This window comes from Plecotus auritus (assembly GCF_963455305.1).
Source record: "Plecotus auritus genome assembly, chromosome: 4".
Classification (NCBI taxonomy): domain Eukaryota; kingdom Metazoa; phylum Chordata; class Mammalia; order Chiroptera; family Vespertilionidae; genus Plecotus; species Plecotus auritus.
In genome coordinates this window covers 96,006,003-96,029,122 of record NC_137775.1, presented here as the reverse complement: position 1 = coordinate 96,029,122, position 23,120 = coordinate 96,006,003, and the positions used below count along the sequence as shown (strand labels likewise).

Genomic DNA, 23,120 nt, shown 5'->3' with positions numbered 1-23,120 from the left:
ATGTCAATTAATTCCATCTGGTCTAGTGAGTCATTTAGGATTGATGTTTCTTTGCTGATGTTTTGTTTAGAGGATTTGTCCAGTGGTGATAGTGGGGTATTAAAGTCCCCTACTATGATTGTATTGCTGTCAATCTCTCCCTTGATATCCTCCAGGAGTTTTTTTATGTATTTGGGTGCTCCTGTATTGGGTGCATATATGTTTACCAGAGTTATTTCTTCTTGTTGGATTGCTCCCTTTAGTATTATGAAATGGCCTTCCTTATCTCTTGTTATGTCCTTCAGTTTGAGATCTAATTTGTCAGAAATAAGTATTGCTACCCCAGCTTTTTTTTCAGTTCCATTTGCCTGGAAAACCTTTTTCCATCCCTTCACCCTCAGTCTGTGTGCGTCTTTTTTTCTGAGGTGGGTTTCTTGTAGACAGCAGATATATGGGTCGTGTTTTCTTATCCAATCCGTTACCCTATGTCTTTTGATTGGGGCATTTAATCCATTTACATTTAAAGTTATTATTGATAGGTACTTATTTGTCGCCATTCCTATTCTTTACCCCTGTGTTACTTCTTCGCTTCCTGTTTCTTTCTTTCTTTCTTTTTTTTTTTACAGCAGACCCTTTAGCATTTCTTGCATTGCTGGTTTGGTGGTAATAAATTCCCTTAGTCCTTTTTTGTCTGTGAAGCTCCTGATTTCACCTTCAATTTTGATTGACAGCCTTGCTGGGTACAGTATTCTTGGATTCAGACCCTTCCTTTGCATGACTTTGTATATTTCATTCCATTCCCTTCTGGCCTGATGAGTTTCTGTTGAGAAATCAGTTGCTAGTCTGATGGGGGTTCCTTTGTATGTAACTTTCTGTCTCTCTCTTGCTGCTTTTAAGATTCTTACTTTGTCATTGGTGTTTGCCAATTTAATTATAATGTGCCTTGGTGTCGGTCTTTTGGGGTTCATTTTGCTTGGGACTCTGTGAGCTTCTTGGATTTGTGTGTGTTTTTTCTTCCCTATATCTGGGAAATTTTCTGTCATTATTTCTTCAAAGAGGTTTTCTATTCCTTGCTCAGCTTCCTTTCCTTCTGGAACCCCTATTATGCGGATGTTGTTTTGTTTCGTGTTGTCCCAAAGTTCCCTTAGACTCTCCTCCTGCCTTTTAATTTTTTTTTCTAGAAGTTGCTTTTCTTGGGTATTTTTTTCCATCTTGTCTTCTAGCTCACTGATGCGGTCCTCTGCTTCTTCTAGTCTACTCTTGATGCTTTCTATTGAGTTCTTTACGGCAGCGATGTCATTTTTCATTTCTTCTTGGTTCTTCTTCATTTCCTCTTGGTTCTTGCTCATAATGTCGAATTTGTCTTCCATTCTTTTCAGCCACCTTATGACCATTTCTCTGAATTCTTTTTCTGGAAGGTTGCTTGCCTCCATTTCGTTTACTTCCTTTTCTGGTGATGCCTGCTTTTCTTTCATATGCGGGCTGTGTCTTTGTCTCCCCATGGTCTCTCTTCTCTGGGTGTCTGGTTATGTAGTTCTCTCTCTCCTGGTTTGATTTAAAGGCACAAAATACAGCACTACCAGGTACAACTCACAAGGCACTGAACAGGAATGTATTCACGATATTAATAACCTCCAGAGAAAGGTGACCACCAGAGAAAGGCAAATTAGGTGATAGGAGAGAAAGAAGAAGAGGAAAAAGGAAAGAAAGAAAGAAAGAAAGAAAGAAAGAAAGAAAGAAAGAAAGAAAGAAAAAAGGAGTGTGAAAATGAAATTGGGAAAAGGGAAAGTAAAGAGAAAAAAAAAAAGTAAGAGAGACAAGAAAGTGACTAAGAGAGAAAGGGGAACAGACTATATATATTGGGGATAAAACTCCAATAGAACAATCACTAATCCCAGAAAATGCCAGCAACAAGTGCCTGGGGATTAGTACAAACTACCACACCAACTAATATGGAGTGAGGCAAGGGAAAGCTGAAGCACAAAACAAACAAAAAAATAAACAAAAGAAGAATAAGCAAAACAATCTCACAAAAAAGCATAAAAATTGAATATAATCTACATTCAAGCAAACAACAACAAAAGGACAGAGAGAAGGACAAGTTTATGGATAGCTCAGACAGCGAAGGGAGAGGTGTATGTGGACTTGGAGCAGAGGATTGGAGATTAGATATGTAAGTAGGGTGAAATTTTAACAAGGGGTAAACAGAAAGAATAGGGAAAATCTAAAGCAGTAAAAGGGTAATATAAACAGGACACTGAAAAGGGGGAGGTTAGGAAGAGAGTGATGGCCTAAAGGTAGAGTTGAGATAGAGTAAAACGATGCTAAAGGAAAGATAAAAATAGAATGTAGAACCCTAATCCCAAGATAAAATGAAGAGAAAATAAAATGACACTTTAAAAAAAAAAAAAAAAGATAAAATAGCAGTAGTAATAATACGGATTGAAAATAAAAATGTAATCATTAAAAAGGTAAAATCAAGTGATGAAAAAAGAAAAAAAAAAGTTTCTTGATTAAAAGATGCAAAAAATGAAAATAAAAAAAAATAAAAAAAATAAAAAAATAAAAGGTAAAAATAAAATGTGAAGTAGTGAAGGTCATTCACTTCCTCTGTTTTTCTGTTTGGCACGCCTGTTTCTCAGTCTAGACAGTATTGCAGTTCCCTGCGATCCACTGCTCTTCGGTGTTGTAAGCCAGTCCTGATTTTAAGCAGGCGGTGTGTCTTAATTTCTCGTATTCCTTTATTTTTGATTACACAAGAGTCGATTTGTGATTCAGCCCCTGGGTGGCAGTGTTTCTGGATTAACTTCCGGGTCTATCTATGGCCTCTCTAGGCAGTGTTAGAGCCTTCTTTCTCTGTGGCACTCGTCACCGGCCTGTGGGAGTGGTCTGCCTCAGAGCTGACTCTCTGATGGTCACTCCCCGCTCCGATCCCCAGGTTCCAGAAAAACAACCTTCCCCTGCAGTCTCCCAGGGTGTCCCCAACTGGGTGATCCTATGTATTGGGCTTAGTAATCAGAAGCAAGAATTTCAAGAGGAAAAAGCCCAGTTGTGCGTACTCCGGGACTCCGCGTAAGCCCAGGCACCCAGGGAACGCAGGGGCTGCGCGTAAGTCTGGACTGCCTGAAATTCTTAGGGTGTCCCTGCACTTCAGATCAAAATGGGTTGCTTTTTAGAGTGCCCTTCTCTTAGCAGCTCTGAGGACCCCTTTCCACAATCACAGATCACGCCAGCCCCTACAGCCACGGATTTTTCTAGGCACAGACTTCCCTGGTCCTCCAGCTCCCGCAAAACGCGCGTTCCTCTCTCCCGCCGGGACCAGAGACCTCACCTTATCCCAGGCGAAATCTGACCTTTCCGTGGTGGAGTGTAGAGCTCCTCTGAACCCGTGTGCTTGCGCCAGTTGGGGAGCGTTGTTCTGGGGCTCGCAGCTGTTCCTGGGGTGCCGCCGTTGTGGATTCTCAGGCTTCAGATAAGCTCCACTTTCCGGATCAAGATGGCGCAGACTCCGCGTCCAACCCCGCAGCTCCGGGAGGGGACCCAGCCACAGTTGGTGCTGCCAGGTCAGGGGAACCCCGTTCAGCAGTCCCCACCTCCTTCTGGAATTCAGCTGTCTCCCAACCAGCCAACAAACACTCCTTGTGCGACCCTCAGCTGTTCTTTCTTTCTGCTCCGGGACAAGGCTCGGAACACGTCTGTCTATTCCGCCGCCATTATTCCCTCCCTAGAACCAACACTCTTAACCACTGAGTAACACCAGCCAGGGCCTCTGCTGGTTCTTGAAGTGAGGCTAGGCATGCTTGGACAGTCATGTTCTACTATGTTCCCAGAGAAGCAGTGAAAGGAAGTCTGCAGAAAAGAATGAAGCAGCTTTGTAGAGGGAAGTAGTGATGGAAGAACATTTGACCACAGAGAAAGATAATGAAGGGATAGCTACTTGGCTTCCTGTTAATATTTTTTAAATTTACTAAAAACAAAAAACCAAAAATTGTCTTGACTGTTATAGATGTACCTCTTTTGTCCTCCCCTTTCCCCCCAGTCCCCCCGCTCATTACCTGCTTCTACCTGGTTCCTAGGCCTTCACCACCCTATTGTCTGTGTCCATAGGTAATGCATATATGCTTATATTTGGATAATCTCTTCCTGCCCCCCACCCTTCCTTCTGAGATTCCTCAGTCTGTTCCATGTTTCCATGCCTCTGAATCTATTTTAGTTATCAGTTAATTTTGTTCCTTAGATTTCTTGTTCATTTATTTTGATTTTTAGAGTCCATTGTTGATAGATATGTATTTATTGCCATTTTATTGTTTATTTTAAAATATATTTTTATTGATTTCAGAGAGGAAGGGAGAGGAAGAGAGATAGAAACATCAATGATGAGAATCATTGATTGGCTGCCTCCCGCATGCCCCACATTGGGATTGAGCCCGCAACCCAGTATGTGCCCTGACCAGGAATCGAATGGCAATCTCCTGGTTCCTAGGTCAACGCTCAACTGCTGAGCCGGAAGGGCTTGTTCATATTTTTTATCTTCTTCTTTTTCCTCCTTCTTCTTAAAGAATATCCTTCAACATTTCATGTAATACTGGTTTGGTGGTGAGGAACTCCTTTAGCTTTTTCTTGTCTGTGAAGCTCTTTATCAGATCTTCAATTCTAAATGATAGCTTTGCTGGGTAATCTTGGTTGTAGGTCCTTGCTATTCATCACTTTGAATATTTCTTGCCACTCCCTTCTCGCCTGCAACGTTTCTGTGGAGAAATCAGCTGACAGTCATATGGGCACTCCCTCATAGGTAACTAACTGCTTTTCTCTTGCTGCTTTTAGGAGTCTCATTAAGATCCTTGAGTAACCTCTTAACCATTGTTTTGAACTCTGTATCCAGTAGTTTCCATTTCTTTCATTTGTGACATATATCTTTGTCTCCGCATTTTGGTTGCTTCCCTGTGTTTGTTTCTATGAATTAGGTAGAGCTGCTATGTCTCCTTGGTAGAGTGGCCTTGTGTAATAGGTGTCCTGTAGGGCCCAGTGGCTTAGCCTCCCCAGTCACCTGAATTGGGCACTCTATGTGGGCTGTGTGCAAAGTCTTGCTGTTGAGCCTTGATTGCTGTTGGCATCACTAGGAGTTGACCTGCAGGCCAATTGGCTGTGACGACCAGGTATGATTACAGTAGAAGTTGTTGTGCAGGAGATACCCCTATGGAGCAGGATTTGCTTCAGTGGGCTTTGGTGCTCACTGAGACTGCCCCTTGAGTGTATCACTTGTGGATGTGTAGAGTTGTAATTTGGTATGGTCTGAAGCTGTCCACTGGGTGCACTGGCTCTGGGGTCTCCTGGAAGGTGCAAAGTCAGTCACTGCCTGGAGCCCCCTGGCAGGAGCTACAGAGAGATCTGCAGATGGCTGCTACTTGTATTGGGCTTGGAAGTGCCCAGGTGAGGCCCAGCTGTGAAGCAAGACAGGCTGGTGCTAGTGCCAGGTCTTGAGCCTTTTATTGATAAGCGTGGGGCATGCTGACACCAGGTACTGCTTGTTTGAGAGATTTTAACAAAGTCTGAAGCTTGAGCCAGGCAGGTCATTCATATAGAAAAACCACAGCACACAGCTCGAGTGGGACTGAAAATTGGATGGGACAGGATCTCAGGGAATCACCAGGGCAGAGCAAACTGTGTGGGCTAGGCTGAGGGAAACTCAGATATGGCTGCCAGTCAACTCTGTGATGGGGGTGGTCCCAGCAAGGAACAATAAACCCTGGCAGCACCTTCATCTGGGAGAAAGCTGCCCTCAAGTTCCTACCTGGATGCCAGACAATCCAGTTTCTCACCATATGTCCCTGGATTCCCCACAGCCATTGCACAAAGGAAGTGGGACTGTGTAAATTACTGCACCGGCCCTTTAAGAGGAACTGTGTGGGACACCAGTAGCCTCCGTGTCATTCAGGCACAAACCCTGCTGGTTTTTACAGCCCAAAGTTACAGGGGACTTCTCTTCCCAGCTCTGGAACCGTGAGCTGAAGGTCTGGTGTGGGCCTGGGACCCCTTGCTTCTCACAGGAGGCCTCTGCAACAGAGATATCCTTCCCAATTAAAATAAATAAATAAATAAATAAATAAATAAATAAATAAGGCCCATGTGGGTTCAGAACAGCCTGCTCTGCACTTCCGCCCCTCCTACCAGTCTTGATATAGTTTCTTCTTTACTTCTCTAGTTGTAGGACTTCCATTCAGCTAGATTTCAGGTGGTTCTGGATGGTTGTTCTGTATTTTAGTTGTAATTTTCATGTGGTTGTGGGAGGCAGCATTTACCTACACCACCATCTTGGTTCTCCTCTGCTTCCTGTTAATGTTTTAGATCCTTGTTCCAGTCTTTCATGGATCAAGTTTGCTTCAATCTGACAGAGATTTGTGGACCCCACAAGTCCACAGAGAATGAACAAATAGATGGTATATACAGAAATAAAATAATAACATTTGGTAATAAAATTAACACAGGTAATACCCTTTGAGCCTCTTGTATCCCCACTGGATTGGGGATACATAGCTATTTCTAAGAGCTAGTCCTTTTGGAGCTAGGTTTTGTGAGGAGACAAACGTAAATTTCCAGGTGATATGATGAGATTATGTGGGCAGAGGAAGGAGGGACCAATTCTGCCTTGTCAGGGTATGGAAGACATTGAATAAGTAACGTGTGGCTAAAGAGTGTGCTGGGCAAGAATGAGGAAGGGCAGTTGGGGCAGAGGGGAATCGGGGGACAAGGCCTTAGGAAATACTGGGTACTCCACAAATGCTTATTAAATTGATTAAATGGCAAACAGACAGGTAGACAAGCAGTTTGTAAGATGACAATCACATTTTATATTAAAATATCCTTTTGTATTTAGGGTTTCCTTTTCAATATAGAAAATTAAGATGTCAATAGTCTACTTAATCTCAGTTTGTTAAACTCATAGGCTGTAAGTCTCCCACAAATGTGGCAATTTTATGTCAATTTAAGTGAAGATTTAAGGGCAGTATGAGTTCAGTGAGAGCTAGGTGTGCTGTATGGCTTCATCCATTCTATGGACTTTTGACAAATATTTATTGAAGGTTTGTGAAAATCCACAAAGTCGAAACTAAATATTTATCCCAAATAAACCAGCACTCACATTTGGGGGTGATTCAGCATTAAATGGTTTGACTTTTCACAATCATTTGTCTTCATCATCAATAGCATCTTTAGGAAGAGACTAAGCTAAATGTGATCCTTGCTCTTTAGATGCCAAAAGAAGCCACATCAACGTTAACAAGTCCACAGAATATGCACTAACAGGATGGTATATACAGAAAATAAATAACATTTGGTAATAAAATCGATCTGGTGTCCCCACAGGGTCGGGGTACACAGCAGCTATTTCTAAAAGTCAGAAAACCTTCCTTCTTGGAAGTATCAGGGACTTGAAGTTCACCCATAAGGACCTCAGCTGTGGGTCAACTCTCCAGGAGGTCTGTTGCAAGTTTCCTCCGTGTTGAAATAGTCACCAACAATCGCCTTCAGATTACATTTGGGTGGAGCTCAGAATGAGTTCAGAACACAAAACACGGAGAGCTAAAGTACTCATTTTTTAGTGGTTCAAACTTCTTTGGTCACCCATCAATTTCCATCACTGAATAGCTCCCCTTCAAAATCCAAACAGGTCCACTCTAAGAGGAAAATAGGTCCTCCTAGTCTAGGCTTAGAGAGTGGACTTGTGTCTCTGAGGCTAGGGGGTACCGAGAGGGGAGAGAGAGGGCATGGACCCTGACCTGGACACAACACTCCCGCCCCGCCCTTGTTGGGACGGAGGAGAGGAGGGACATTTCCCTAAGTTCATTACTGCCAAGAGGAGACCAGTTCTTCGAGTGGAACTGGAAGAGAGGGTCGGGTGTGGGGGGGACTGGGAAGAGAGATTTCCGGGGGGCTGGAACTTTGCGCAGAAATACTATCCGGTATTGGGCAGGACCGGGAGCAGCCAATTCTGGGACCTCTCAGGCAGCTGAAGACCCCCTGCAGTCCCAGGAAGACCGAGACCCACTTCCGGGTTTGGAAGCGCTCCCTCCTGGCCCCACCCCGTACCCAGTTACGGGGTCTCTGAGCGCATGCGCAGCGCTCAGCCGCTGCTCTGGGACTGGCCCAACTTACCCTAAACAACCAAGCTGCTCCTCTCCCTCCCATTTGGGGCATACCATTCACGTGTGTGTGTGGGGGGGCAACGCGCCACCAAGTAATCAGAGGTCGGCTCCCCTTCTTCAGACGTAGGGCTGGGGGAAGGTAAGTTTGCCTGAGATTTTAAAAGTCCCAAAAATAAAAAAGCCTTAGGCCTGTCGCCGAGTGAAAGCCTGCCGTCTTAGGTTTGCTCCCAGCCCCAAACGCTTCCTTTGAGGAGCTGAACAAAGTGGCACGCCCGGATCCCAGCTGATCAGCTGCTGGGCTTTGGCGGCGGCTCTCCCGGGCGAGACCATTGTGACTTCTTGGGAGGGGTGTGTGAGGAAGGGAGGGGGAGGAGCGGCCATTGTCCGGTCAGCGCAGCCTCCGGGGGAGGGGAGAGCGAGCGGGCGGGACCTGGAGCTTCACTGCGGCCGCTGCTACGCCGGAGCCGGCGGGGGCCTCGGGTCCTTCCCAGCGCGGCCACACAGGACATCGCTGTGGCTGGGAGCGGCGGTGGGAGCTGCCGAGGGCGCTGGGTCTTCCCCTCCTGCCCCTCTCCCCTCGGGCCTTGGCTCACCCGCACGCCCCTCCTCCTCAACTCCCCTCCCACTCCGCTCCGCGCCTCTCCGGGCTCCCCTCCACCCCCCCGTCTCCGCAGGCCCAGTGGTGCGGCCCGCCTCCAGCTGACCGGCCTGGAATCCCGGCTCGGAGCCCCGGACTCGCGCCCGCCCGCGCGCCCGCTCCCTCCCCCTCCCCCCGCCCCGAGCCCCCCACAGTCGCCGCTGCCGCCGCCGCCGCCTTCGAGCGGGGCCCAGGCCCAGCCGCCGCCACCGCTGCCGCCGCCGAGCTCCGCCGCCTCTGCCGCCGAGCACCATGGGAGACGCCGGGAGCGAGCGCAGCAAAGCGCCTAGCCTGCCGCCCCGCTGTCCCTGCGGCTTCTGGGGGTAAGTACCCGACCGGGCGGGGGCGGAGGCGGGGGCGCGGGCGCGGGCGGCTTCCCGGGCAGGCCTGGGTCGGGGAGGCCCGAACCCTGGGGGCTGGGCTCCAGCCGGGCCTACGGGGAGGAGGCAGGGGCCGAGTCCGGGGAGGAGTGCCGGGTGGGGCGTGGGGGTGGGCCCCGGAGTGCGCTGCCACTCTCTGTGATTCTCCTGCCAGAGGCTAGGGCCGACCGGGAAGGCCCGGGCCACGGGTGAGGGGGGCAGGGCAGCGGGCAGGGATGTGGGGACGGCTGGGTGTCCCCTTTTCTGGGCATGTGGAGGCTAGCCCTTGTTCCCCCTCTCTTCCCTCTCCTTGGTATGAGTTTGTGCCCAGGCACCAGGAGGGTATTTCCTCTGACTTTTTCACCTTCCCTCCTCCCTGTCCCCCAGAGACTTGCATCATCACTTCCTAAATTATATCCCAGTGCCCCATTTGCTTTTAGGAAGCTGTTCACACGTCACCTATTTTTAAAGATCGAGAGCAGAATCCAGGCTGAGGTAAAGTTATAAGACAGATGAGGCCTCACCTTTATTTAAAACACATTTCAGAAGATCAGTAAAATTTCCTTGTCAAACCCCCCCCCCCCAAAACAAACAAACAAACAAAAAAACTCAAGTCAGCCTGGATTGGGAACTTGAGGGCCAGTTGGCTCAAATTCCCTTCTCTCCCCATTAAAAAAAACTAAAAAACAATAAAAATATTCACATTGGCCAGCCAATATTATTACTTGGTCATTCTGTTTTAGAGTTGAAAAATGTGAGGTGGGAAATAACTTTCCTACCTATAGTTTAAACCGAGCACTTGAGTTTGATAGCTTGCCACGTTTCTTACCCAGCAAGTGCCTGGGTGGTACCTGATGACTCTGGTTCTGTTCTAAGGAAACGGTAGACTTCAAAGGCCAACTTTTGTGATTGAGACCTTTTTTATTTTTGTTTTATTTTCCAAAGACTCAGTATATTTGGAGGTGCATAGAGGCAGTAAGGAAATGATTATTTCTGGGGAGGACATCCTGGGAAGATGTATTTTATCTTTCCTATCTTTCCGAACCTAGGAATGGTTAAGATAGAAATTAAGGCAATGATTTTGGGAGTGCAGAGAAAGATTACAAACTGTATCTTAATGTAGATTTCTGTGAAATTTGTCAAATCTGAGGGTTATGACGAAGAAATAGAGTCTTGTTTTCTCATCTTTCTGCCTTTTATCAAAAATTTCCCGGTTGGACTAAGTAAAAAAGACTAAGTAAAAAGTAAGTTTGTGACATTACCAAAGGTTCTGAAGATGTGAAAATATTTTAGGTTTTATAGTCTTCCCTTCTTTTTGATTTGAAAATAATAATTGGGTTATTTGCTAAATGCTATCTTGGATAGTCTAACTCCTTCAAGGACCTTAGGAAATCTTATCTATTTATATAGATGAGGAAGGAGGCTTAAAGAGAAGAGGGTGGATAACTTGTCCCTTGCATACAGGGAGTTTAGGGTTGAGCTGGTGAACTCTTTTTTTTTTTTTTTTTTTTTAAATATACTTCATTGATTTTTTTTTAACAGAGAGGAAGGAAGAGGGATAGAGAGTTAGAAACATCGATGAGAGAGAAACATCGATCAGCTGCCTCCTGCATACCTCCTACTGGGGATGTGCCCGCAACCAAGGTACATACATGCCCTTGACCAGAATCAAACCTGGGACCCTTGAGTCCACAGGCAGACGCTCTATCCACTGAGCCAAACCGGTTAGGGCTGGTGAACTCTTTAGAGTGCTTAGTACCATCATGTTTATGACATCATTCTGCAGCCCTGGAAAACTCTGGTGTCACAAGCCTCAGATTGTAACTAATTATAAGACATGTGGCTCAAAGAAAGAGTTGCCATTGGCAATGAATGACCAGTATATATCAAAGTTTTATTTCCTGGCAACATGTTTATGTCCTTGGGGCCATTGTCATGAGTGGGACCCTTATTGAAAGACTTATATCAAGACTTAAAAATTAAGGAATTGGAATAGCCCTTTTCCCTTTTTTCCCTTTAGACTGCAGAATTCTTTGTAATGCCAAGAATTTGGTAGTAGCAAAGTGGGATAGTTAGACTGATGCCATACTTGGCCTATATAAGCAATCAGGACTTCTTTCTTGATACTTTCAGTCTGAAATGTTGAACTGCAATTTGCCTAACAGGAGTAGTGACCACAAAACTAACATTTTTATGATGAAAAATGTTCTTTTTAATATGTAATGTTTTAACCTTTCCTAAAGGTGTTTGTAGGCATCTGTGTAGTTTGCATTTTATACCAAAGTATAATGAAATTACTGCCTAGTTTCCATCATATCTTAACTGACTTTGAACTTGTTTTTTTTATTGCATGGATGACATATGTTCACTAAACTTAGAATATATTAAAATTTTTTTTTTATTGTCTAAAGTTTTACAAATGTCTCCTTTTCTCCTGATTGTCAAAACTTTTTGAGTGCCTTTGATATAATGGTGGACAAAGGGGCACTGGCCCCATTCTCTGGGAGCAGGGAGCATAGAAAAGTAGTGACAGTTACAACATAATGTGGGAGGTAGAGGAAGGTAGCCTGGAGGAGGTGACACCAGCCTAGTCCTGTAGGAAAGAATGGAAATAGGGAGAAGAGTGTTTCAGGCAGAGGGAATAGCATTGGTGAAGACCTGGATGTGTGGGAGAGCACTACACATTTGAGGAATTGAAAGTTCATTGGGGTTGATTGGTAGGGGTCACCTGAAGATGAGGCTTAGATGGTGGGAGCAATTGATAATGCAGGGCTCCAAAGGTGATGCTTATGACTTTGGACTTTCATCCTGATGCTTTTATTCTTAGGAGCTATTGCAGAACATTGAGCGGGTAGTGATGTGATTTCCTTTAATGTGAAAAATTATTGGATCATCTCGAAAGTGGCCTGGGTGTGTGGCTATGGTTTGTGAGTCTGTATGAATATGATATGTTATGTATATTCGTGGGGTGTTGCCAGACTAACAAAAGACTTATCAGGAGGAGTAATACAGGGCAGTGATGATGGTGGCCTGTACTGGTTTAGTGGCCAGGGAGAAGGGAGAGAAATAGATGTGAAAGCTGTTCAGGAGGCATCTCTTGCCTTTTCCTTTCATGAAAATGAAGGTGTGTCTAAAAACTTCAGTCAGCATTGCACTCTGTGGGAGCTGTAGGTCTGTAAAGTCAGCTAGTCCACACCCAGTGCTTTGCAGAGGAGCCTCTCCGCAGAATGTTCTGGCACCAACAAACTAAAGGCATTTCCTTTAGGATTGCTTTTTTTCTCCAGTGCCTTAGGCTGCAGGACTTACTGTCCAGCATTGTCCAGTCAGGACACCAATTAGTGGGGCTTGGTTAAATAGGAGAGCTTTGGGGTTTTTCGGTGGGAACATAATTAGAAAGGAGAATGCCAAGAGGGGCATATGATGCAAATGTGTTAGTGTTTAGAACACATGAAGTTTCTAGTTCTCTCCCTCTTGGTTTATATTGTGTAATTTGCCTAACAGGAGTAGTGACCACAAAACATATATAGGATAAAATGCAGGTAATTTTTGAACCATTTTATAGAGAGGCCATCTTTCCATTGGAAAACTTTGCTATCTTGTTGAAAATGTACCTGTTTATAAAACTGGAGGTTGTTTGCATAATAATACAATGTTTTTATGGTTAATGACCATAAACACCTCCTCCCCCCCCCAGACTTAAAACTTCTAGTGAAATATGAACATTTTCTTAGTATTTTAGGTAATCAATTAATTATGCAAAATACATAACAATTTATCATTGCCAAATATGGAATGACATAGTCAATTAGTACTTTTTCTTTAGTTGAAATATACACATATAGAAAAACACTTTTAAACTATACAGATATAAGTGATATTAGTTGAAGGTACATTTCAAATTGTTTTAGGGGTCCTCAAACTTTAACAGGGGGCCAGTTCACTGTCCCTCAGACCGTTGGAGGGCCGGACTATAGTTTAAAAAAAAAACTATGAACCAATTCCCGCACTGCGGGTCCGGGACGAGTCGGCTGCTAAGCAGGACAGGCAGCGGCACTCGGTGGGCCGGAAAGATGTCCTTGACGGGCCGCATGTGGCCCGCGGGCCGTAGTTTGAGGACCCCTGGTAGATGTTTAAAATGTACTGAGACACGTGGATTTTTCAGATATTTTCAAAAGTTGTGGATAGAGCAGATATAGAATATTGTAAAAAAGACAGGAAGAAGATTAAGGCAAAAAGAATATACTGAGTGTATTATAGGATAATTGAAAGAATGTTTAGGTAGGTTGAGGAAAGATGGATTTTTTTCTCTCATTCTACTTGTTAATTATAAAAATCAATTACCATTATTAATACTTTGCTTTTCATTTGGAGACTATCACAATGTAATCTTATGAAAACTTTGGAAAGTACTATTTCTTCTGTAAAGAAGTTTTTAAACAAATGTTCAGTCTGGTATTAGGGAGTAATGGAGTATTTAAATATGGAATTTATTGGGTAAACTGTTAATTGTTTTGATAAAAAAAGCCTTTCTAATGAATCATTTCATAAAAGAAATATTAGGCTAGTATATATTTTTTAGGGAAATACATCTTATTGATATTTCACCTTTGTGATCTATTCTGTTGAAGCATTGTACTTACTAGATCTGCTAGATAATTGATATATTTTAATTGATGTATTTTATTTATTTATTTATTTATTTATTTATTTATTTATTTATTTATAGAATAGAGCACTGCTTTTTTTATTTCATCTTTTTCCATCACCATTTATGCACTCTATGCCCTCTTCCACCTCCACCCACCCTCCCCCCCCCCATCACCACACTGTTGTCCATGAGTTCTTTTATTTTTTAAAAATATTTTTATTCATTTCATAGAGGAAGGGAGAGAGAGATAGAAATACCAATGGATGAAAGAGAACCACTGACCTGCTGCTTCCTGCACCCCCAACTGGGGACTGAGCCAGTAACCCAGTCATGTGCCCTTGACTGGAATCGCACCTGGGACCCTTCAGTCTGCAGGCCGATGCTCTATCCACTGAGACAAACCGGCTTTTTCGCTCAATCCTTCTACCCCCCAACCTCACCAAGAGCTGTCTGCCTGTTATTTTATCTATGAGTCTGTTTCTAGATGTATTTCATATAAAGATAGGGTTATGTAGAGATCAATAGTTTTTTCACAAAAATAAATTCTATTCCTGAAATGGTTACTAGTAGAAAGTTGATTGAACATATAATTTGTTTATTCCATTTTACTTTTGAGAATCACAAGATAATTGAGTTACTTTAAATGGAATTTACATACATATCTATATACCTATTTTCTCTTTCTTCTGAGCCTAGTCTTTGGGAATTAATATTGATCTCTATTTCCGTCACTTTGTGAGTCATTTGGCTAGTGTGCTTGGCTCCTAAGCAGTGTGTAGCTCTCACACTTAGTTTGATTCTTCAGTCTCTGTCTCCTAATTGGAACATGTTGCCACACTTCAACCAGCTTAACCTGGGCTTTCAAGTTTGTGAGACACAGCATGAATCACTAATCGGAATGTTCATTCCAATGATGTCACTAATTATCCCTTGATTATAAAAACCCCTTAAGCATTCTCTTAAAAACAAAGCAGCTTGTTTGTGCAGTTTTTCTTTTTCATCTTTGAGTTTTGTGTGCACCTGAAGATACAACATGATTTAAATGAACTATTCACTGTCAGTGTTTATCTACTTGCTCTGTTTTCTTGATTATATTTGGGGTGTCCACAAAATAGGAAATTTGCCCCTTTTATGTGATAAAAAACAGGGAGATAATTTTTTTAAAAAAGAAAACATGGTCTTTATCTACATTGGTTTGAGGTATTAGCTTTTTAGAGTTACATCCAGTTAATATATATAGGATATTTGGCTCTTCTGGTATTATCCTCTTTTCCTCCCTAGTCACCTTTTTCCTCCAAAAAAGAGGAGAACCCAGTACTTTAAATCGTACAGAAAAGTTTTGACTAAAATTTTTAAGAATAATCCTTAATGGTATTAAAATTAACATTGGTTTTCACAAATTAACTTTTTTTCTAGCTGGAAAAATTAGAGTGTTAAAATTTTTTTGAAATGAATGAAGTCCATTAAAAAAAACCCTAATGTATTAAATGTTATTGACTGAGAGTAGAGTGAGAATATAATTTGGATTTTTTATTAGGTTATAAGGAGGTTGTATTTGTGCAAAGTGATGCAAAGTTTCGAAATCCTGAAATAATCATAATTAAGATTGAGGTTAAAAATACTTCTTTCTTTTTAAAAAATCCTCACCCGAGACTATGTTTCCATTGATTTTAGATAGATATGGAGGGAGGCAAAGAAAAACAAACATGGGATTGATTGCCTCCCATATTCATCCTCCTCCCATATGCTCCCCAACTGGGAATGGAACCTGCAACCTAGGAATGTGCCCTGACTGGGAATTGAACGTGCAACCTTTGGTGTAGGGCAGTGGTCGGCAAACTCATTAGTCAACAGAGCCAAATATCAACAGTACAACAATTGAAATTTCTTTTGAGAGCCAAATTTTTTAAACTTAAACTTCTTCTAACGCCACTTCTTCAAAATAGACTTGCTTAGGCCGTGGTATTTTGTGGAAGAGCCACACTCAAGAGGCCAAAGAGCCGCATGTGGCTCGCGAGCCGCAGTTTGCCGACCATGGGTAGGGGAAGACATTCCAGCCAACAAAGCCACATAGAGGAAGCGACTGTTCACAGCTCAACACTTTAATAATTTTAATGAAACACTTAAAAAATCATCCAGATCCAGGCTAGTTGGATGTTGTAGGACTTTGTGCCAGAGTGGTTTGCAAAAGAGGACCTTGTTCCCAACTAGGTGGATGACACTGATGTCACTCATTTCTATTAGGGGCTTTGAGAAACAGGCTGATTCTACTTTGGGCTGGGTCCCTACATAACAAGATTACATTGCTGAATGACATATTTAGGTACCAGGAAGAACTGTCCTGTATGTGTTAAGTGTGGAAGAGAGGTTAAGCACCTTTATTTAAAGTGTTTATTGTTTAGAATCTAAGACCCTATTCTAGAATTATGCTGTCCAGCATGGTAGCCACCAGCTAAATGTAGCAATTTAAAATCATACTAATTAAACTTAAAAATAAAGATTCAATTCTTCAGTCACACTAGCTACATTTTAAGTACTCACTAGCTCAAGAAGTAGTGACTATTGAGGAACACACATATAGAACACTTCATTCTCCCAGAATGTTCTGTTAGACAGTGCTGTTCTAGAATGTTGACCAGATAGGGTATTCAAGATTATTTTCTTCCCAGTTTTTTGAGATATAATTAACATTCAACCTTATTTTCTTGTGAGTGCTCCAGATCCTGTTTTCTTATATTTCGAAAATGAGGGATTTGTCTAATTTAACTGTTTCTTTCCAACTCTAACATGATATTTTATTTACATTGGGGAAGCAATGCTATTGTTAATCCATATTACAGGGAAGTGCTCCTTTAATCAGTTTTGGGAACTAAAATTGCAGTACAAATGAGTATAATTTGAACATTTCTTTCATGTTCCCTTTTGAGTCAGTCATCTTTGCTCTTTCTTCACACTATTTAACTGGTAATCTCAAAGGTCTATGAAGGGAGATGTTGGACTAATAGAAAATCATGTTCTTTTTTCCCTGTGACTTTGGTAGAGGAATGATATTTGTTTTCACAACTGTAAATTTCATATGGCAGCTGTTGATATGTGATTGGGAATAAGTGCATTAGATTTTCTGGAAAATTTAAGCCTCTAAAAATTTAAGAGGAAGATGGAGTGTATTGGAATATCCAGCAGCAGGGGACAAAACCAGAGTGATCTGTGACGTACCAGGCTGAGGGAATGGCACAGATGAATGACAGTGTCAGGGGTCAGAACTGCAAGTAGTGATGGACATCTGAGGTTGTGGCTTCAGCTGCTAACCAGAGGAAGGAAGAATGCAGTAGGAAGAAGATGCATTACTAGCTAACACCAGTTGTTCATTCACCTGTACCAGATGTCCTGAATCACAGGCAGGTGCTACTAGTATTTTGTATTAGGGCAAAAGAATGTGCTGGGAGAGGTCATTGATGCAGCTTGTTACCAGTCTGGCCTCGGGTGGGGAGTGCAGACCATACCACAATATTTTGTGTTTCAAATTTGTGGACAAACTCTATTTAAGCCTCGTTGCTGGCTTATGGTGAATGACCTGGTAAACAGTGAGGTTGGTGATGTTGTACGTGGGACATTTTGAGGAGTGCCTTTTCTCATTTATTTCTGCTGCAGTGGAGTGATGTGTAGTAAAAGCTGGTGATGTCTTATCTACTTCTTACACTCTGGTAAGCTGAAGTGCATTTATATAAAACTAGAGGCCCAGTGCATGAAATTTGTGCACGGTTGGGGGGTGGGGTGGGCGGGGGATGTGCCTCAGCCCAGCCTGCACCCTCTCCAATCTGGGACCCCTTGAGGGATGTCCGACGGCCCGTTTAGGCCTGATCCCGGTAGGATCGGGCCTAAACGGGCCGTCGGACATCCCTCTCACAATCCAGGACTGCTGGCTCCCAACTGCTCGCCTGCCTGCCTTCCTGATTGCCCCTAACCGCTTCTGCCTGCCAGCCTGATCACTCCCTAACCACTCCCCTGCCAGTCTGATTGATGCCTAACTGCTCCCCTGCCAGCCTGTTTGCCCCTAACTGCCCTCCCCTGCAGGCCTGGTCCCCCCCAGCTGCTCTCCCCTGCAGGCCTGGGTCCCCCCCAACTGCCCTTCCCTGCAGGCCCGGTCACCCCCAACTTCCCTCCTCTGCCGGCCTGGTCACCCCTAACTGCCCTCCTCTGCAGGCTTGATCGCCCCCAACTACCCTGCCTTGTAGGCCTGGTCCCTCCCAACTGTCCTCCCCTGCTGGCCATCTTGTGGTGGCCATCTTTTGTCCACATGGGGGCAGTCATCTTTGACCACATGGGGGCAGTTGTCTTGTGTGTTGGAGTGATGGTCAATTTGCATATTATTCTTTTAATATATAGGATTAGATAGGAAAGAGGCCTGGTGCATGGGTGGGGCCCAGCCGGTTTGCCCTGAAGGGTATCCTTGATCAGGGTGGGGGTTCACTTGGGGTGTGGGGTGGCCTGGGTGAAGAGCCTGTGGTGGTTTGCAGACCGGCCACACCCGCTGGCGACCCAAGCAGAGGCCCTGCTATCTGGGATTTATTTATCTTCTACAGTTGAAACTTTGTAGCCTGGAGCGGAGCCAAGCCTTCTGCTCACTCCATGGCAGCAGCCATTTCTGTTGGGATTTATTTATCTTCTATAATTGAAACTTTGTAGCCTTAAGCGGAGGCCAAGGCAGGTCAGGGCTGCAGAAGCTTGGCTTCCTCCATCACTGGGGGCAACCCTAGCCTCCTGCTCTCTCCAGCTCCGTGGCTGCCGCCATTTTTGTTGGGATTTATTTATCTTCTATCATTGAAACTTTGTAGCATTGAGTGGAGGCCTGGGCTGGCAAGGGCAGGCGGAAAGCTTGGCTTCCTCCATTGCCAGGGAAACTCAAGCCTCCCTCCTGCTCTTTGTGGCCGCAGCCATCTTGTTTGGGTTTATTTGCATATTTGCTCCTGATTGGCTTGTGGGCGTGGCTTGTGGGCGTGGCTTATGGGTGTAGCAGAGGTATGGTCAATTTGCATATTACTCTTTTATTAGATAGGATAATCATACTCCCAGCCACATTTCCTAAAAGAGTTAATTGACCATTCAAAAGTACTCCTCCTGCAGTCAGGTTCTTGGGCCAGGCATTTGATTTTCTCTTACATGCTTGCATTGGTAGCATTCCTGAACAACCTATGAGGTTTCTGTAACTTACGGTATCTAACTGGAGTGGGAGCAAGAATTTGTAGACTACAGATTGGGTGGAGGACTTTACTTAACATGTCTATGCATTTAAAGTCTCTGCCTTTTTCAGGCCATCATTTTTCTTTTTATTTATTTTAGAGAGAGAGAGGAAGGGTGGGAAGAGAAACGTCAGTTTGTTGTTTCACTTATTTATGCATTCATTGGTTGTTGTTTTTTTAATCTTTACCTGAGGATATGTGTTTATTGATTTGAGAAAAAGAGTAAGAGAGGGAGGGAGGGAGGGGCAGAGAGAGGAAGAGGAGTAGGGAGGGGGAGAAAGAGAGAGAGAGAGAGAAACATCGATTGGTTGCCTTCCATAAAGTATGCTCCCTGACTGGAGATCGAACCCACAACCTAGGTGTGAGCTCTGACCTGGAATCGAACCCGAAACCTTTTGGTTTACGGGACGACACTCCAATAAACTGAGCCACCTGGCAGGGCTCTTTGGTTGGTTTTTGTGTGTTCCCTGACAGGGGATGGAACCTACAACCTTGGAGTATCAGGATGACGCTTTAACCAACTGAGCTACCTGGCCAGGGCCTCAGGTCATTACTTTTCAAGTTTCAACCCATTCTAGGGTGCTTTACATGGATAGATGTGCTGGCAAAGTTATCTTCTGAAAGAATTTTTTTTTTTTTTCGATATATGAATGAAACACTAGGTCAATTGAATAATACTCTCATTCTTAAACTGGCCCGAAGTGTATTAGCAAGAAACAAAAAAATAAGCTTCAGGTGTGGGAGAAGGTGTGGTGTATTTCAGTGTGAGTTGTTTCTAGATTTATGATTTCTTCATTTCTGTCCTGGGGGGGCATGGATGGTATTTTTATCTTTTTCAGATGCCACTGAAATTCAGAAAACCAGGTTTTTCAAGTCTTTGTGTGTCTGCTGCATGTGAAACTTTGCATATAGTGTATACAAAATCTCCAGTGTATGGCTTTACGCGGTTTTATCTAGTTTGCTTTTTCCTTTTAACATGACACAAAGCTGTGCTACTCATCTTTAAAAATAAAGGTGTGTTCTTGGATGTTGATCAACAAAAATGCTTGCTTAGGGGAACTTGTATTATTTTGTTGATTGAGGGGGGGCGCTGTATTCCCCATGTCTGTGACTAGGTCACTGCTAATTAGCTCTGCCTGTTATCCATATTGTCCTCCCTCCCCGCCCCCCAGTACTGTAGTACTTTCAAGATGTATCCAAACTGTGCATTTTATTTGTGAGGCAAATCTTTTTTCTTCATTGCATATTGGGCAGGATGTAATCAAGGAACAGTTGCTGTGACTTAAACGATAAAGATACCTTGAGTGAAAGTATGAAGTATTGCATGGTGTATTTAGGGTTTATAATCTCAATAATATCAGTATGGATTAATTTATAAAATGATAGCCACAGTAAAACCTGTTCTGTGGAAGTGTATGTTCCTAGAGACTGCATGGTCTTATCCTTTGTTTTGAACTGTCTAGTGACTAGATATTCTTATCTCATAGTTGAAAGCCCTCTATATTTACTTGAATTATTTTTGTTGTAGATAAATTAGATAGTTATATTGTGTGTGTTTTTGGTTGGGGCTAGGGACAGGAAGAATGAACATGTTGGTTTTGTGTTTAAACTTGGGTACAAAAAAGTCACTGGACAGATCTGTATCAGACATCAGATATGAAGATGGGTTTGAAGTGTTAAGGACACAAGAGGATGGTCAAGGGGAAGACTGGAGTTTGAGGGGGATGTGGATAGGGAAATGTGGATGGAAGTGGGGTGGTAATTGGGAATGAAAATGCTTTGTGTTCACCAGCTTCTAGTCAAAATATGAGAGGTGGCCACATCTTAAGGGCTAGTGAAACTAATATAAAAAGGTGGTGGGTGAGATTAAAGAAAACATTATTAATTGAGGTGTGTGTAGAGTGTGAGTCCTGTGGAGTCTTACAGGGAAGTGTTAAAGATCATAGGATCAGAGCCTGGCTGATTTGTCTTGGCTTGGCTCAGTGGTTGTGTGTCGACCTATGAACTAGGAGGTCACAGTTCAGAGCACATGCCTGGGGTTCGGGCTGGATCCCCAGTAGGGAGCATGCAGGAGGCAGCTGATCATTGATTCTCATCATTGATGTTTCTATCTCTCTCTCCCTCTCCCTTCCTCTCTGCAATCAGTAAAAACATATTAAAAAAAAAAACTAAATTAAAAAGATCATAGGATGAGAGCTATGGTGCCGTTCCATAGTGGAAATGGCAGAGCTTTCAGCAAAATTGGTGTTCCATCTATTAGAACCCTATGGGCTCTTTCTTTTGCTAAGCCCAAAGGCACCTTCTCAGCCAGGTAAAGGATGGTGTTTCATGGTGTCTCTGTAGCAACCATGAAGACTCAATATACCTTCTTTTATTAGGATTGCTAAACTCCATTCTTTGGGACTGATTTTACAATTAATACATATGGGGGAGGTTAGTGTAAATCTTAAAGAATTTAATAGTAGTGCTGCCAGGGGAATAAGACAATTCTCATTTGCTGAGAGGCTAATGAAGAGCCTCCCTTATCAAACCCAAGCTCTTCCAAACTATCTCCAAGGACGAAGGGCATACTGATCTCCAGAAAACCAACTGCACTGAGTGGGTAGGCATGGGCTTTAGAATCATCAAAGTCTTGGGTTTAAAATCTGACTATAACTTTCTGCTTGTCATTGGACAGTTTACCTCTCTGTCTCTTTATTTTTAAAAAAGAATATCTTAGAGTTGCTTTGAGGTTTAGTGAGCTCTAATGCCTGTCAAGCCTTTGGCACAGTACCTGACCGTGGTAATTATATTTATTAATGACTTCTCAGCTTTTTTTTGTTAATCCTCACCTGAGGATATTTTCCCATTGATTTTTAGAGAGTGGAAGAGACAGGGAGAGACAGGAAACATCGATGTGAGAGAGACACATCAATTGGTTGCTGCCCGCACGTGTCCAGACTGGGGCCAGGGATCGAGTCTGCAACCGAAGTATGTGCCCGGGTTTGGAATCGAACCTAGGACTTTTCAGTCTGCAGGCTGATGCTCTATCCACTGAGCCAAACTGGCGAGGGCTAACTTCTCAGCCTTGAATGAAGGAGCATTGATAGCAGATGCCTCAACTGGACAGTTTGCATTTATGGTCATCTTCAGACTAATGACACCTACCGGTAGTTGGGTGATAATGTTTCTGACCAGCCTTTGGTCAGTTTGGCTGTTTTCCAGAGCCAATCCCTTGTTCAGCAAGCATTTGTAAGCACTCGATCGTGTCTTGAGCTCTGCTAGAAATGATATACCTTTCTCTGACTTCCTCGCTAAGAAGGGCAGGCAGACCAATAAACCGACAAAACAGCATGAGGAAAGAAGCACCATGGGAGATCATCACAGAATACTGTGAGAGCACTGACAGGGCATCTTACTGAGATTGGGAGTGGAGGATGGCCAGGAGATTTCTCTGGGGAGATGGGTATAAAAGGTGAGCAGGAGTTATGTGAAGATGATGAGGAGAGGGCTTTCCAGGCAGGGGAATGGCTTGTGCAAAGGCAGAGAGGAGTGAGAGAGCATCCTGAGTTCAGGGAGTTGCAAACCCAACTCAGTATGTTAGCTGCAGTGTATAGCAGGAGGGAAGATGAAGCAGGGGAGATGAGCAGGGGCCAATTATGAACATGATTGTCACGCTATTGAATTTGGATTTTATCTTGGAAACATTTGGGACCACTTAAGGATTTTAAGCATGGTTGACATATTTATGTTTCAAAAAATTTACTCTGGCAGTATAGAAGAGAATTGGAGGGTAAAAGCATGGAAGCATAGTCTAGGTAGAGCATTTAAACCTTTTTGGGTTGCGGATCCCTTTGGCAATTTGATGAAGTCCATGGACCCCTTCTCAGAATAATACATAAAAGAAAATGCCTATGATTACAAAGGAAACCAGATAGATCCAAACACACTTATTTTCTTTGTTAATCTTCACCCGAGGATATTTTCTACATTGATTTTTAGAGAGAGTGGAAGGGAAGGGGGGTGCAGGTGGGGAGGGAGGGAGGGAGGGGGAGAGAGAAAGAGAGAGAGAGATGTGAGAGATGTGAGAGCCCTCTGGGGATTTAACCTGCAACCCAGATAGGAGCTTTTGACCAG

General features: G+C 43.6%; 1 protein-coding gene across 1 annotated transcript in view; it reads left to right on the top strand.

The window, feature by feature from the left end:
* The first annotated feature begins 8,526 nt into the window (after window positions 1–8,526).
* The window catches only part of ZFAND3 (zinc finger AN1-type containing 3), a 390,067-nt gene continuing 375,473 nt past the window's right edge, over window positions 8,527–23,120 (top strand). The window contains exon 1 of the mRNA XM_080665255.1: window positions 8,527–9,080. Within this exon, the coding sequence (XP_080521381.1) occupies window positions 9,010–9,080 (71 nt within the window). The 5' untranslated portion in view covers window positions 8,527–9,009. The remainder of the gene's footprint in view (window positions 9,081–23,120) is intronic.